General features: G+C 40.4%; 1 protein-coding gene across 2 annotated transcripts in view; it reads left to right on the top strand.

Annotated features, from left to right (window-relative positions):
• The window catches only part of fasn (fatty acid synthase), a 112,744-nt gene extending 97,397 nt beyond the window's left edge, over positions 1-15,347 (top strand). For both annotated transcript variants that reach the window (XM_073489331.1, XM_073489330.1), the window contains exons 41-42: positions 9,895-10,146; positions 11,702-15,347. In XM_073489331.1, coding sequence (XP_073345432.1) covers positions 9,895-10,146; positions 11,702-11,839 — 390 coding nt within the window. In that variant the 3' untranslated portion in view covers positions 11,840-15,347. The remainder of the gene's footprint in view (positions 1-9,894; positions 10,147-11,701) is intronic.
• Positions 15,348-18,185: the final 2,838 nt, after the last annotated feature.

Below are 18,185 nucleotides of genomic sequence, written 5' to 3'. Positions count from 1 at the left end.
TAGTCTTATGAATGACATTGATCAGAGACACGCAAGCGCACCGTTGGGAGACCTCTACAAGGAAAGGATTTTGCTGCAGAAAGAATTTGACAAGCTTACATCTGACAGTGCAGTAGACATGCACCTAAAATCCAGGCAAAATTACTAAGAACATGGGGAACGAGCAGGTAAACTTCTCAGTCACCAATCTGCAGCCTCTAGCCTGATTTCTGTAATTGAAACACCCACAGGTGATCTCACTACTGATCCGAAGAATATTAACAACCTCTTCAGAAGATTCTATGAGGAACTGTACGCTTCGGAAGCAAAGGAGAAGTTTTTATTGTCTGAGTTTCTTGCCAACCCTCGAGACACCAAGAGTAGATGCAGGACTTATGGCAGACCTTGATAACCCTCTCTCAGTGGCAGAGATCCAGCAGGCGATAAAATCTATGAAGACTGGTAAAGCCCCTGGTCCTGACGGTAAAAGTGAATTTTACAAAAAATTCTTGCATAAATTATCACCTTTACTCTGTCGTGTCTATACTGAAGCGCTCCAACAGGGATCACTCCTCCCGACCTTGTCACAAGCTACAATATCAGTCCTTCTTAAAAAGGATAAGGACCCACGTAAATGTGAGTCCTATCATCCAGTAAGTTTAATTGGGTGCAATTATAAAATTCTTACCAAAGCCCTGGCTATCCGATTGGAATCTGTTATGCCCACAATAATTCATACAGACCAGTCAGGCTTTATCACAGGTAGACAATCATTTAGTAATTTACGTCGGCTATTTAACATTCTTTACACATCTAACATGACCAAGGCACCAGGAGCTCTTATTTCACTCAACTTTACAGGTTGTTTGTGACTCTTTCACATATCTGGGGGTCTGTGTGACCCGTGAGTACAAGGACCTACTTAAATCTAACTTCACAAAAGCCCTAGAGAAAGCCAAGCAAGATCTGGCTTGCTGGTCAAATTTGCCCTTTGGCAGGCAGGATCAACTCTATTAAAATGACCATCATGCCCAGATTTTTATATCTCTTCCAAACAGATCCTGTCTTCATCCCAAAATCATTTTTTTAAAGATTTGGATAAAATAATTTCTTCTTATATCTGGAACAAAACTATCCCTCAAATACACAAAGCCTACCTGGAACGGCAGAAGAGAGATGGAGATCTGGCCTTACCTAATTTTCTGTATTATTATTGGGCAGCTAATATTCACAAAATTATTTACTGGGTATCAACATTTAAAAAGGGGGACGGTCCTGTGTGGGCCCTAATGGAAGAGCTCTCGTGTCAACCAATGTCTCCAGTTGCCTTAGTGTGCACTCCTCTTTTTGTAAGCAAACATTATTACACAAACAACCCGATTGTAAAATGCTCACTGAGAATATGGTCACAGTTTAGACTGCACTTTAAACACAAACAAGCTATAGCTTGCATGCCTATTACATTCAATCCTTTGTTTCCTCCTTCGCTCATAGACTCAGCTTTTCATGTCTGGTCTCGGGTGGGTTTGAAATCTATAGGAAATCTATTTCATAATGGTGCTTTTGCCCCCTTTGAGCATTTAGTAAAAACGCACAACACCCATTGGTCCCACTTTTTCAGATACCTCCAAATTCAAGATTTCACGCATCAAAATAACCCCTCTTTCCCATCCCTCCTACCATCGGGCCATATCGAAGAATGCCTGGACATGGATCCAAATGTAAAGGGACAAATATCTAGATTATATGACATCATTCAAGACATGGTAAAACCTCATTCGACCACTTAAAAGCTTCGTGGGAGGAGGAATTTGGGGGAGAGATCTCTGATAGGGCCTGGTACCCAGACGTTGACCCGACGTGTGAGATGCCATCAAGCCCTTACCACACATTTCCATATGTTTTGGTCTTGCCCAGTACTGGGGTCATTCTGGTCTCCCATCTTTAGGACATTCTCTTACATGTGTGGAAAGGTAATCACTCCTGACCCCTTTATTGGCATTTTCGGGACAATGAGGGAGGGCATATCCTTTCCTAACTCCCAATTGGCCTTCTCATCGCTCCTAGTCCGACGCCTTGTCCTCCTTACATGGAGATCGACAGCACCCCCATCCCACAGACAGTGGGTGAGGGACGTCTTGTCTCACCTTAAACTGGAAAGGCTGAAATTCACAACAAGTGGCTCTATTCAGAAGTTTGACAAGATATGGGTACCATTCCTGAGATTTTTTGAGAAAGAGTTCACCTCCAGCAACCAGGGGAGGCAGGTTAACTAAACGCTGCTGAGCATACTGAATGGAAAAGTCCCACTCCCACAATTAACATTCTTTCTCAAACCGAGAATGGGCTGTGCTTAATAGTTGGACATTATACCATCGCTACCAGGCGCTGTTGGTTTCAGGATGATTATCATTATTAGCATGGATAGCAATCAACAAGCATTGTTTCAGTAACTAGCTACACTGCCCAGCCAAAAAAAAGTCACATGCTCTAAGATTTCGTAGGACCGCCTTTAGCTTTGTTTATGGCCCTTATTCGCCATTGCATCGTTCTGATAAGTTTATGCAATGTCACAACATTTATTTCTGTCCAGAGTTGCATTAATTTTTCACCAAGATCTTGTATTGATGATGGAAGGGTTGGGCCGCTGCATAAAGTTAGACAAAAGATAAATTAAAGATAGACATTGAAGAGTAGGCTGAGGCGGTAACCAGCTGCATTGCAAAGTGCACAGAGGATGTCACTGTAATTAAGACCTTCACTGCACGTGGCAACCGAATACCTGGATTACTACAGAGCTGCGCTCGCTGCTGACAGCCCAAGATGCAGCCTTCAGGGTGGGGGATATGACTGCTGTCCACTCAGCCAGGTCTGCGCTCTCAAAGGGAATCAAGGCTGCGAAAGGCACCTACTTCAAAACATCCACCTGATGCACCTATCTTACCAGTAGCAAAGAAATCAGTTGTACCCTGTCTGAACGACTACCGCCCCGTCGCACTGACACCAATTGTGATGAAGTGTTTTGAGCGGCTTGTCAAACCACACATCACAGCCAGCCTCCCTGCATTACATGACCCACACCAGTTTGCTTATTGTCCCAACCGCTCCACAGAGGATGCAATATCCACCACTTTGCACTCAGTCATCACCCATCTGGACCAGAAAGACACCTACGCCAGAATCCTGTACATTGATTTCAGCTCAGCATTTAATACCATCATCCCCCAGAGACTAATGGAGAAACTCCTCCTACTCGGCCTGAACACCGCCACGTCTCTGGATCTGGGACTTTCTGACAGAGAGACCTCAGTCTGTCCGTGTCGGAAATAACACCTCCAACACGATGAGCACTGGATCTCCTCAAGGCTGTGTACTCAGTACATTGTTGTTTACACTGCTAACACATGACTGTGCATCCAGACACAAGGGGAACCAGATCATCAAGTTCGCGGATGACACCACAGTGGTGAGAGAAATGAGGAATCAATGTACAGAGAAGAAGTTAAACACCTAGAGGGTTGAGAAAATGATCTGGTGCTCAATGCGGACAAAACGAAGGAGATGATTATCGACTTCCAGAGGTCACAGCCCGAGCATGCTCCTCTCAGCATCAGTGGCCGCACAGTGGAGAGAGTGGAGAACATCAAGTTTCTCGGAGTGCAGATCTCGCAGGACCTAAGCTGGAATAAGAACACCTCAGGGATCACGAAACGGGCCCAGCAGAGACTGTACATCCTGAGGAAGCTGAAACAAGCCTCTCTCCCCATCAGTGTCCTCAGGACCTTCTATAGTGGTGTGGTACGTTCTGACATATATATCTTGACATGGTACTCCAGCTGCAGTATGTCAGACAAAAAAGCCCTGAGCTGAGAGGGTCATTGGAATTTCCCTCCCCTCTGTCCAAGAACTCTTCCTAAGCTGCTGCAAGAGCCCCCACCCTCTCCACACATTCTTTGAACTGCTCCCATCAGGAAAACGGTTCCGGAGTCTAAAAGGCCAAACAAACAGACTAATCTACAGCTTCCTTCCACAAGCTGTTAGATTGCTGAACTGCTGATCTGGAGCATGCACACCACTGCACTTCATGAGCCTTAGTCATAGTTTTAGTTTTAAATTATTAAAGTAATATATTGTGTGTATTTATTTATTGTGTCGTGTTATGGGATCCTGGAGAAACGCAATCTCATTTTTGCTGCACTACTTTTGTAGGTACAGGTTAATGACAATATAGCTTTGATTGATTGATTGAGTGATTGATTGATAAAGTCTTCTCCAGCACATCCCAAGATTCTCAATGAGGTTAAGGTCTGGACTCTGTGGTGGCCAATCCATGTGTGAAAATGATGTCTCATGCTTCCTGAACTACTCTTTCACAATTTGAGCCCGATGAATCATGGCATTGTCATCTTGGATTATGCCCATGCCATCAGGAAAGACAAAATCCACTGATGGTAACAACCTGGTCATTCAGTGTATTCAGGTAGTCAGCTGACCTAATTTTTTGGGCACATAATGTTGCTGAACCTAGACCTGACCAACTGAAGCAACCCCAGATCATAACACTGCCCCCACAGGCTTGTACGGTAGGCACTAGGCATGATTGGTGTGTTGTGTAACGACTTTTCTCGAGTCTTGGATTGTCAGAAGGTTTTTTCAAAAAGCAGGAGTCAAAAATCACCAAGACTCCTCAAAGCTGAGTGCAGTAGAGCTTTTACTGCTGGCAGTAAGAGCTGAGATCATACACAGACAATGTCCATGAACAAATGATCTGATCTAATACATTTGTGCCTGGTTTCGCAGACAAGGCTTAAGCCTAGTCCCAGACTAAAATGCTGTTTGAGCTGGCTTAACTTTAAGTCACTTGCACAGACTTATCTTAAAATAGTCATAGATTTAGTCTGTTCTGGATTAAACAAAGCCAATTGCAAGAGGGTAGATTAGAGCTACTCTAGGACTAAAGTTTATATTAATCCTGCAAAGAGGCAGGTTTAACTTCAGCTTAGTACTGTTTGTGAAAGGGAGCACAGATGGTTTGGGAGCATGGAGTATTTGGAATATCTAAATGAAGACCAATATTCGCTACAGTCTATACTTGTGGATAGGAGTAATCCATTGAATCAGTTTGATGAAATAACTTTCCGCTTCCGTATGTACAAAGAAGATGTACTGGAGATCATTACTTTGCTTGAGCCTAGACTTTCCTCCATGTCTCAAAGAGGAAGGCCTGTACCCAGTTCTCTCCAAGTTCTGATCACTTTGAGATTCTTGGCATCTGGAACCTTTCATCATGAGACTGGTGATTTGTGTGGTGTCAGTGAAGCAACAGTGTGTAGAATAGTTCACAGTGTCTGCAGTGCCATTTGTGAACTGAGAAATCTGTACATTAAGTTCCCTGATGCTGCTGAGCAAGCCAACTATAAAGTGCGATTCTATGAATATGGGAACTTCCCGGGAGTGATTGGCTGTATAGATGGATGTCATGTTGAAATCAAGTGTCCATCAACTCCTGATGCTGAGGAGTACAGGAACCGTAAGAACTGGTTTTCCATTAGTAGTTGCGTTTCCATCCACCTTTTCTTATTTGCATTTTCAAAAATTGCGAATAAATACTTGGATGGAAATACCAGAAATTCGAAAAAAGGCAGTAAATTTGCAAAAAAGTTTTTACGCTTGGAGGGGGTGGATTTGTCAGCGTATCGATAAAAGGAAATGCGACTTTTTGTTATGGAAACAGGTTTTGCGAATAAATCATGACTAACCTGGATGTGACGCCGTGGTACGACGTCCCAAAAGTCCTTCACCCGGTGACGTTCCCAAACAAACAGAGAACGACGCGGTCTCCCTCCAGCAAACTCCGACAGCATTCGTAACATTGAAAATCTTCATTTCCTTCTCCTCTTCAGGAGGGTTTTATAGGCTGTGAACGCTGACAAAATTGTAGTTAATGTTCTCCCAAGAGCCGACAGGTTCACCAGTAAATTGTCCATGATGTTGAGTGTCAGCTGAGTGTCAACTGTCAGCTGAGTGTCAACTGTTGTCATGGATACACACTCTCTTATGACATAATCTCACGGCGCACTCCTCCTCTCCCAATAATCGCAAAACAATAACGAATGGAAACGGGCATAAATTCGCATTTGCTTTTTGCGCATTTTCACAAAATCCGTTCTTAGATTCGATACATTTGGATGGAAACCCACTTAATGTTCAGGCTGTATGCACTCCCGATTTAGAGTTTTCAAACATTGTTGTTCATTACATTCTCTCATGCGTCTTTCTTTGAACAGCTCTCCCTTCTAATTTCAAATCCAATTCGACCTGTAGAATTCTCATTTTCATGTGATGCTCTTCTTTCAGATATTTAATTTTCTGCTCATGAAATTCTAAGGCTAACTTTTCATGCATGGACATCCTTTTTGGTCTCTGCTGGAAGGTGGTGGCAGCATCTTTTCTGGGGATGCCATACCAGATGTGGAGGGTGCACAGTCACTGTGCACTGGCTCTTCCACCAGGGGTAAAATGATTTCCTCTGGGAAAAGAACACTGTTGGATACAAAAACTCACATGTTCCTTAGAATGAAATAAAAATAAAGATAGACACAGACAGTGGAATAATCTGTATGTACAGAATGAGGTAACTAATTTACTTTCTATGGTATATTTACCATTTGTGCTCAGTTCTTCATGTCCACTGTCCAAATGGTCATCATCTGGTATACCATCCAGAGGTTGCTGGTCCTCTATTATCCCAGTCAACAAGTCAGCCAATTCATCGGTCTTGTCTTTACTAGGTGGGGGTCCACCACCAGTAGTAAATCTCTCTCTTCTGGCCTCTGCATTCCTTTTTTTCAAATCTAATTTGATGTTCTTCCACAGAGTCTATGAAGGCAGATATCATTCAATATAAACAATGTCACAAAGCTATATGACATCTGTGATATACAGATCATAATAGACATGTCTCGCCTGCAGTTGCTGTACCGCTCTTGTGGTTCATTTCATTTGCATTGAATTTACTGCAAATGGCAGCCCAAGCACTCCTCTTCCTTTGTTCAATAACAGCACTATGGCCTTTACTTTCAATAACAGCATGATTTCCAACACATTTGTTTAAGTAGCGTTTTTTCATCCTCAGTATAGTTTGAGCTTGTTCTTTTAGCTTCAGCCTTGTTTGGTGTCAAAATTCCCTCCAGCAAAGCTGTCCTCAATTCCATTCCAGGTTTTTATGAGCACCAATAGGCTAACAGGCTGTGCTCCCACTTAGGCTAATGAGGCTTGACGCGGGTGTTCTCGTTTAAGCTTACTCCAGGACTCCACAGTCTGGGACTAACTAAGACAAATGTAAGCCATGCTCATGCAAGCCACTTAAATGACCTAGCTTTACTAGTCTGACTTAGGCCTACTCCTGGCTTGATTTAAGCCTTGTCTGCGACACCTTGTCTTCTTTTTAGCCTAAAAACTGGGAGTGTCCTTCCATGACCTCTTGGTCTCAACCAATCCTTACTCTTCCTCACTTCTGCTGACACGGGTATTTTTCCAAAGCACCTGCCCGTGCCCTGCTGTTCCTGACACCAATAGCTTCTACTCTCTGAGTTTGGATATTAAAAAAAAAAAACAGGTACTTTCCTCAGAATACACCATTAGCTCTCAATGACTCTGGTCTTAGCTTTTAACAAGTTTCCCTCTGAATATATCAATAAATTGATCACTCTTCTTACTTCATTTTTAAAAAATAATAAAAGTGTGATATATTTGGTTACATGATTTCACTCTTACATTTGTGGTTACATTTCCCTCCAGGTTCAATCATCTATTCAATCAATAGGTGCATGTTCAATCAAATAGTGCAGAGTAATACATGTTTTAACCATTCATTTATGATTTATGATTCCTTCACATTTTGATTAGATTCTTGAACATCTCAGTAGTTATCGTCAGTTGTCATTAACCACTAACTACTTACTTATGGTTATATGGCTATTTTATACTACAGGTGCATCACTTCATCTTGCCTCTCTTCTTACCCTGATGCACCTATCACTCACTCTTGAACAGAGTATATCTGGACTCATCAGACCACATTTCTGGGACCACCGCCTTTTTCCATTGCTCCAGAGTCCAACCTTTATGCTCCCTGACAAATTGAAGCCTTTTTCTTCGATTATCCTCACATGGTTTTCTTAAGGCTTTGCAGCTGTTTAGTCCTAATCCCTTGAGTTCTCTGCACATTGTATTCTCTTACTTTCATTATTAAACATAGCCCTGAGTTCTACTGTTGATTTTTTACGATTTGATTTCACCAAACGTTTAAGTGATCTCCGATCACGATCATTCAAGCTTTTTTTCCGACCTCTTTTTTTTCCTCGAAGATGATGGTTCACCGCTATCCTTCCAGGTTTTAATAATGTGTTGGACAGTTGTTAACCCAATTTTAGTAGTTACAGCAGTCTTCTTGGGTGTTTTCTTTGCTTGATGCAGGCCAATAATTTGAACCATCTTAAAAGGAGTAGCATCTTTTCCACAAGCACAAGATATGTCTTCTGACATGCTTAAAAAATGAGAAGCTACTCACTGCAGTTAGGGTTAAATAACTTGTTGCCAACTGAAACATATTAATCTCTGCAGTAATTATCCAATGGAAGGCTCTTACCTATTTGCTTAGATTTAAATCCAGGTGGTGATTTTTTTTGGCCAGGCAGTGTATTCCGTAGCAAACCGAGCTCTACACATTCTATGGTTGACTACAGTAATAATAGCATGACATTTTTCGATGAATACAGAAACATGCTTGTAGCTCTGTCACATACTGGGTGAGACTCACTCCATACCAACCCCCAGCCTCCACTCCCACCACTCTGGCACAAAGCGGTGGTCTGAATATTACTAAATTTTGAACACACACCAATCTCTTATTGTCTAAATTGTACCAAATTCCACACTGCACTTCCTTGGGTCATCAGCCACAAACCTGCCAAGTATGAAATAAATCGAATGAATGGTTCTCGACAGACAGAGATTTCTTGCTTTATAGTAAGATTTCTCCTATCTCTTTGTCCTCCCACTAGTTTCTCCTCTGCCTAAGAAACTCCTAAGGTCCTTTAAAGTCCTCCCTCCTACTCCTAACAGATTTTCACCTAAGGAGCTCTCTTAAGGGCTAAAAGCTTTGTAATCAACTTTTATCTTTACTTTTATCTTTACTTTGATCTAGTCTTAAGTTTAAGGGAAAATTCTTAGAAAATAATGATAATTGAATGTATTTACTTTGAATGTCGTCAGCAGGAGCAGCTTTGTACTTTGTGCTTTATGAAGGATGAATTACTACATGGTCTCATGTGCTAGTTGCAGCCTTGTATGTGGTCACATCATTCACCACACATTTGTGTGTATATTTTACAAAATTGGGTGATATTGCTTGTACATCTAAAATTAGAAGAGTTGTGCCTTTTCAAGCTCTGATTTAGTTATTGAGATACGCAAATGAATTCTGTCATTTTCTAATGAACACTGAAATAATGAAATGCTTGATTGGCATACCTGATCTGGCATGTTTTACATCTCCAGCTGCAATAATTTATTTTTGGCCATGGGAGAAAAGAGCAATATCGTGTTGATTACATCAAAAGGACTACTTTAATTTTAGAATTTGATCATTTTGGTCAGATCTCCCTTGTGCTAAGGCACGGCACAAAAATATAATGACAAAATAAAACAAAAATTAGGATATTGAAGGATCATTCATCACCGAATTTGCATAGACAGAACGTGGTAGACATTACTTGGTGTGTGACATCATGTGTGACCCTCCTTTTTTATATACTGTTCTGTAGTCCAGTTGATCACTATATTTTGCGTCAACACGTAAATTCCTTTAGGGGTCTCCTCCCAAATCTCTAATTTTTTCTCCTTATTTTGCAGCTTCTGGAGACTCTTCTCCCACTGTCGAACCTGGTAGCCCGCGTCAACATTGCGGTGGACCTAATCACCTCCAGCCACAAGAACATCAGCCGAGACTTACTGCACTTCGCAGCCACCACCTTCTACTACAAGTTGAAGGCTGCTGATGGCTATGTGCCTGCGACAAAATACCATGGCAATGTGACACTTCTGCGTGCCAAAACCAGCAGTGATTATGAACAAAACCTGGGCGCTGACTACAAACTCAACGAGGTACCATACCTAACTATACTTACACACATTTGTGCAAGCTTCAAGATGGTAATTTTTAAAGTGGACCTTGAGTTAAGATATTTTGCCAAATTATTTTAAAAATGACCAAGCAATATTCAAGTAGCCAATTTGTGTGCACATTCTGTGCACTTTAGCTAGTCCAAAGGGATAGTTTGCATCTTTTGATGTGGGGTTGTATGACGTACTTATCCCTAGTCAGTATCCCTGCAGTAGATGACGTATTTTAGCCACCTAAAAAAAAAAGGGCCACCTAAATATATATATTCATTTTCATATTTTTTATATTGATGAAGTGTAAGCTATATTGGTATTTGGTATTAAGTTTACTTTAAGTAAGGTATTTTGCCAAATTATTTTAAAAGCATTTTAAGTTGAGCCCATTTTAAGCTCACCTGAATTTATATATCAGAGGTCGTCCAGTTAAAAGTGAAGTAATGGAAGGGTAAAAAACTGGAAAACTGCCCGTAGTTCTGTTTACTTTTGCATTGGCCCCTTCGGCAAGTAACAAACTGGAAGTTAGCTGCACTCACTTTATGTTTATTACTACAAGTAATGGATTTGACATTTTAGTGGTATTTTGAGAGTCTAGGTCTTTTGGTATTCCTTGCTCTCTTATCATATGTGCCTTGAGTTGGTTAATGAGCTATACCTAACCGACACACATGCACACAGAAAAACACATACACATCACATTTACTGATCATCCACAACATTAAAGGGACTAATGGGTGAGGTGAATAACTTTGATCATCTTGTTACAATGCAATGTTCTGCTGGGAAACCTTGTGTCCTGGCATTCATGCGAATGCCACTTGACACGCACTACCCACCCAAAGACCAATGCAGACCAAGTACAGCTAATGGCAACAGCACTCGCTGATGACTGTGCCTTGGTCTGTGTTTAACACCTGCCCTAACCATTTAGCTTCTGAGTTCACCATCATACTAAACCCCTCCCTGGAGCAGTCTGTGGTCCACACATGAGTGGTTAACTTTTATCTGTGTACCAAAGGCTGCCTGAATCACACAGTAGCCCTCACCAGGGCCTTTATAAACTTCAGCTTTCAATACCTTAATCGCCACTAGACTGGCTGCTTGATTGATGGACCTGGGACAAAACACCTCCTTCTTGAATCCTGGACTACTAGTCCAGTATCTCTAATACTGTAGATATCCTGAATTGGATCTCTACAGTATTATATATCAGAAGGTGTGAACCAAAGGTATTTTGAAGGATCCTCACCACCTCAACAGTCGACTAAATCAACACTTCTCTGCTCAAACAAATGCCTCTATAGCCACAAGTCAAGCACAGAGAGACTCAGAAAAAGCTTATTCCTGCTGAGACCCAGGAGGATGAACTCTGTCCAAAGCTTCTGTCAAAAGAGTTGGTCTCTGAGTGTCTACAAATTATTTTATTTTATTACATCCCCTATTTAACTGCACATAACGTGCATATCAATGTGTGAAAAACAAAACTTTTGATCTCTCTATAGTTCAAAAAGTTCTGTCTGACAGTTGTGTCTTTCTTCAGGTATGTGATGGCAAGGTGTCGGTCCAAGTCATTGAGGGAGACCACCGCACCTTCCTGGAAGGAGAGGGAGTGGAGTCCATCAGCAGCATCATCCACAGCTCATTGGCTGAGCCACGTGTCACAGCAAAGGAGGGCTAGACATGCTCCATCCTCCAACTTCCCACTTAGTCTTAAACATCCCCAGAATGGGTCTCTTCCTCTAATTAAGTTAGGATGGATTAGGATTATTCAGTGAGAATAATACAGTAAGTCTTTTGACACAGCATGTTTACTGTCTGTGCCATTTTGCCCTAATATCGCAAATGCTCGTTATTCCTCATTGCACCTTCTCAAAGCTCATTTGTCAATTCAAGTTCACTTTCTCAAAACCTGTCAGAACCCTTGGCTGGTATGTTCTGATTTGGTGAATAAAATGGGCTGTCAGTTTTTATAGTATGAGTAATTTGCTTAAGTTATGTCTCATTATGTTGTCATGTTTCATTTAGCCTTATTTGGATTGTAGTATGGATGCCAAGTTTCAGGAATTTCTCTAATCAAGAGTCAGCTATACAGTAACCAATAATTGATTATTAATTAGGATTTTATAAAATGTAACATCTGTGTTGTTATTTGCACCATAGCACCAAGGATTAGGTATTAGGAAAAATTTTTTTAATTATGAATTACTTAACATTAAATAATTAATCACTAGAATATCCTGTGTGTGCATACTCAGTATTCATAAAATGACCAAGCAATAAAGTTGCTAATTTGTATGCACATTCTGTGCACTGTAGCTCGTCCAGCTACTTAAAGTGATAGTTTGGGTCTTTTGATGTGGGGTTGTATGAGGTACTTATCCCTTGTCAGTGTATTACCTGCAGTAGATGACTGCTCCCTCTGTGTGGAGCATCGGCAGGGAAGCAGAGCATGGTACTGCTAAACGGCACCGACAGCGAGATGTATTTTAACCACCTAAAATGTTTATAAACATATACTATATACATTTATGTACTTCTCATATCAAAACAACTGTTAAGTAATTGAGCCTAGCATAGCATGAAAGGCTGGTTCCACGGTGAACAAAGTAATAGTGGTGTAATAATGAGTCCTAAAACCTGGAAATCAGTTAGCATTTTTGCATTCCCGGTTCCCTCATCTCACGGTCAATAAGTTTTTTGATGGAGTTTTTGGTTAGATCCCTAAAATAGTCTGTGGTTACCACAGGCTTAAGATATATACACGTTTTGTTCTACTACATAAAATACATCATTAAATGTTCCACAATTGAATTATAAAGTGCTTGCATGTCTTAAAAATAGCAGTTGCTAACAAGTGGCTAAATGAGACTTTACAGGTTGTCAGGGACATTAGACATCATCACAACGAACATCCATCATCCACTCACTAGTCCATCTTTACAGGCCGACTTAAGTCACAAACTATTCTAACTCTAACTTTACGTTTGTTGATTGATCCTTTTATAGAAAACATGTATAGTAATTGTGTAGTAAGATGCATAGTGGTGGTGACAGCAATATATGTTTTACTTCTAGCAATTTAATTTAAGCTTCGAAAATCATGAAATTGGTGCTCATCTGTGAAGAATGTCTTGCTGAACAAAACATGTGAGTATCAAAAGCTAATGCTTATTTGCGGCGATAATCCAAAATCTAATTTAAGAATCTCAAAGGCGAGGGAACCAGGGGGATGCTAATTATCATCCCTACACCAATCTATACCAAATCAGCTGCCTTGTAGCTTTTGTCATGTTTATACTACAGCCCTGTCTGGCTGCCAAAGGCTCTTTCATAATTGTACACTATAATGCATGTTTACATGTTTGAAAGTGAACTTTAAAGAGGTCATATTATGCTTTTTGGGTTTTAGCCTTTCCTTTATTGTGTAATGCAGCATTTTGTGCATCTAAAAGGTCTGCAAACTGAAAAAGCCCAAAGCCCACACCAAAGGGAGTTACTCTGTCCCACAAATGCCTAGTTTGGAGTCGATCCTTTACTTCCGTAACTTTAGTTCATCACTATGTAACAGGAGTTATATAAATATATATATTTATATATATTATAAGATATATACGGCTGTACCGCAGCCATGCTTACCTGCTGTAGTTGCTTTGTTTTGGATCACACTACCTTGCTCGGCATGACCTGCCCTACTCTGCCTCTGATTGGCTACAGCCTGTAGCAACTCTCATCAAAGATTGAACAGAGGTGAGATGTCTTACTCTGTAGCTAAAACAAGACACCATATGAGAAAAATAATGTTTTTAAAAAATTTTTTATTAAAGTATGTAAACCTATTCTACTAGGACCCCCAAATAAAAGTATGAACCTGGAAATTAGCGTAATATGAACTCTTTAAATGCTTTTACTCTACATGTAACTGCAGTGAGGCTTTGGTCATGTATGGCTTCTCTCCTTACTGTGTGCACATAAACCTATTATACTGCCATGTTAAATTACTTCTGACCTTTCACTAAAGCAAAATTTGACCAATTATGACTGGTAATATGACCATTAGGAGGCGGTATTTGTTTTTCTTTTCTTTTTTTTCTTGTCTAAGAGAAATGTGTTTACCTATGTGTCAGCAGAAAAGCACATTTTATTGTTTTTTTCCTGTTTTAATTTTTTGTTGTTTTTGCCATTAAGCAAAGCAGCAACTGCTTGGATTGTTACTCTTGTTAAACCAAACCAAAACTCTTGTAATGGAAAGCCACTTAAAACTCAACTGAAATTATTGTATTTATGTGATGCAGACAGTCACAAGCACAATATGTCATAAAAATGTTTTTGGAATGTATAATAATTAAGAGTAAAATTACAGCATACACACTGAGTGACCTGATACTGGACAGGATATGGTGACAAGACTATTTCAAATTCGCAGTGTATTCACACAGGGTTATTTAGACTTCTGAATGACCAGATGTACTTCAGAAAAATACCCCCTATGTAACCCTCACCCTTATTCTAATTAAATATAATTATGACGCGTGTTACCTTGCCCCTATCAACTTTAAGCACTTCCAGATGTTAATAGCCAGCTGGCAAGTATCCAGTGGTAATGGATCTGTCATCCACCACCACCATTTATTACATTATTATAATTATTACTAACAGTCTATTATCTTTATCCTACATTACGTCAAATAAAATGTATAGAAAATGAAGACGTTGCATTAGCCAGACAGATTACTTGTTACAGCAACAAGGAACTATGATCATTCCAGGCTTATGAATTGATGCCAACACATTGTTGAGTTTATGGGTCGCTCTGTTCCACAAGAAATGATAGACTTCTGTGAACACTAGTTCTTGTTCTGCAGGCAAAACTACAGTCACAGTATTTTTGATAGAACCACAGTGATGTACTGACCTTTGATGAAGGGCAGTATCCTCCCAAACCTGTCTCTGACTCCCATGAACCTTACTTGGTTTCATGACCCCCAGCAAGGTCCAGTCCCACCATACAACAGCTAACCTGACCTCTGAGACCTCTAATCTGGTCTATGAAGGGACAGGTGGCTGGAAGCAAACGTGGTGATTGATTGCAGTGAAAAGGAGAAGGAAGTGACAGTACTGTATGCTCTCATATATTGTAATATTTCTAGTATGTGTTGCTATGACTAATAAAAGCCTCTAGCTAATCACTTTGACTATTTTGTCTTTTTCTATAAGCATAGTGAAGATGGAAATAAGCGTTGTGTATAATATTTCTTGATGATGATATTTTTTTATATATATATTATTTACACTTTTTTGCAAAAGCTGAACACAGACAAAACAGAATAAGACAATAAGATACAAACAAAAAAGGCTGCCAGTTTGCACAGTAACAGAAATAGCCTCTCAGGGATATGGCCACAATATTAATACAATTAATTTATTCACTGTACTCTTGGTCCTGAGTAGTTAACTTGTTCAAGCAGCCAGGCAGGTTAGAGTCTCTACGGGTGTGGAGTAATGTGACACTGAGACAAGAAACAAAAGAGCCTCTGTATTTGTATAACAGACAACATATCATTAAGCCAATGTTTAATGCAGGGTGGGCTGGTAGACTTCCAGAGTTTCTCAGCAACCACCATTGCTAGGTGCAGAGCAATTTGCATAAACTCCAAAGTTAGCCAGGTTGTGGTTTGGCTGAAAGTCTCTGGAATAGGCCACTCAAAAATCAAAGATTCACCTCCAAGTCATATTCTTTAGCATTAGTGATGATGTTGGCACCTTAAAAATGATCAGTGTTTCCCCTATATACTTCTAACAGCGGCGCACCTCCGCTGCAGAAATGTGACTGCTGCTGCTGAATTTTGAAGAGGAGATAGGGGGAGAGAGGAGAGGGAGTAGTTTTATTTATACATTTTCTCTCTTATAATACAGCCTATATTAGTTTGCACAATGGACGCTTCATATAGCTACAGGTCGATAAACACACCTGTAGGTAAAGCATATAGCAGAGAAGAGAGGACGCCTTCTTATAACTTTATAAACTACAATATATTATTTTACTCTGTCATACACTTGTCAGTAAAGCATGAAAACTGACACTTATATATCCACATATTCAGACCAGTTCACTTACCCGAGTGAATTCATATTTTCCCAGGATGGGGCTCTTGTCCCCCTGGGATTTGCACCTATGTGATTTGACAAACAAGCTTTTGGGCTGACCCCTATCACCCACTGGGTGGACCCCCAAACAGCTAAATAGTGGAAAATCTAGCCAGTCTGATTAGTGGCCCTTTAGGCAAGGCATTTAGGCATTGGTAAGATCAGTGTTGCCACAGTTACCTTGAAAAAGTAATCTGATTACTGATTACTCCTTTAAAAAGTAACTTAGTTACTTTACTGATTACTTTTTTTAAAAATTAACTAAGTTAGATTACAAGTTACTTTCGAGTCAACCGTGTTTAAGGGCAGCATTTCCTCTACAACATACCACCCGACCAACTTCTTCAACTCTGCCCCACTTGTTTTGCACTGAAGTCCAGCTTTTGTTGTTTGGGAGGTGGGGGACCTCCTGCAGAAGTCGAGGCCGTGGCTTTGCTCACAGCTCTCTGCTTAACACCACCTGGTGGGACTTGCTCTGTAAACTTAACTGTGCTGTGCTGCAACTCCAAATGTTTTTTTCAAATTTGACGTCATGTTTTTGAAGCTTGATAGTACTTTCCAGCTCGAAAATGCGCATCTCTCACCTCCCTCCATTGTGTTTGTGTTGCTGCGTTTTTACTAAGGAAAATGACAAAAATAATAGTAACGCACGGTGACTTGAATAAGTAACTTTAATCTGATTACTGGTTTGGAAATATTAATGCGTTAGATTATTCGTTACTGAAAAAAGTGGTCAGATTAGAGTAACGCGTTACTAAGTAACTAAGTAACGCGTTACCGGCATCACTGAGTAAGATGTATCATCCCTTAAAACAACTAACACACAAATGTATACAGTGAGGGACAGACAATAGCAGCCTCGCCATTTCATTGCACAGGGAATCCAAGAGGTGACTTATGTGAAGTAAATGTGTATAATAACCAATAAAAATCTGACAAGTTTGCATATTCCTCTACTGTTCACATAAAAAAGTAGTTTTTCTGCAGTGCTCTATAGCAGGACTACCCAGATTTTTTAAGTGAAATATAGCATATTTAGTGATCAGGAGAACAATAATATGATTACAAGTACATAATTTGAAATAAAAAATGGAAAATAATGGAAGCTGCGTTGATGTGAAGTGCCTGGGTAGAGCGCTCTCACTGACCTATGTGAAATTCCCCTCAAAGTCCATGAGGTTTGTCAGAAAAGTCATGACTGAATGTGACTTTGTCTAGGCTGGATTATTGCAAGGCCTTATTTTCGGGTCTCTATCGTGAGATCACAAAAAGTCTTCAGATGGTTCAGAATGCTGCAGCTAAAGTCTTAACACGTACAAGAAAATTTGATCATATTACACCAATCGTAGCCTCACTGAATTGGCTCCCAATTCATATAAGATCAGACTTTAAGTTGCTGCTGATGACATACAAAACTGTAAACGGCCTTGCCCCGTCGTACATGTTAGATCTCATTATACCATATATTCCACCTCGTGCATTACGCTCTCAAAATTCAGTACTCCTGACGGTTCCCAGGGTTAAGAAGAAGTCAGCTGGATGCAGGACTTTTTCCGTGCCCCCTTCCTCTGGAATAACCTCCCAGCTGACATCAGACAATCTGGCTCTATTGACGCCTTTAAATCTAAACTCAAAACTTACTTCTTTGACTAAGCCTTTAATTAGTCCTTGACTTCGATTGCTAGTGTCTCAGTCTCAATGAGTTACCTATAGTATTAAAATTTACATTGTCCTGCTTATTCTGATTAATATTGCATTCCTCTAACTTTTGTTTTCGTTTTCTGTCCCCACAAGCTGCAAGCTCTCTCACTCTCCATAGCTTCCTCCTCCTCCTCCTCTTTCTCTTCCTCCTCCTCTCTTTTCATTCAGGCTCCCTTCTG

Source organism: Pagrus major, chromosome 20 (assembly GCF_040436345.1).
Source record: "Pagrus major chromosome 20, Pma_NU_1.0".
Lineage (NCBI taxonomy): Eukaryota > Metazoa > Chordata > Actinopteri > Spariformes > Sparidae > Pagrus > Pagrus major.
The sequence above is the reverse complement of the archived record's forward strand: the minus strand, read 5'-3'. Positions and strand labels throughout refer to the sequence as shown.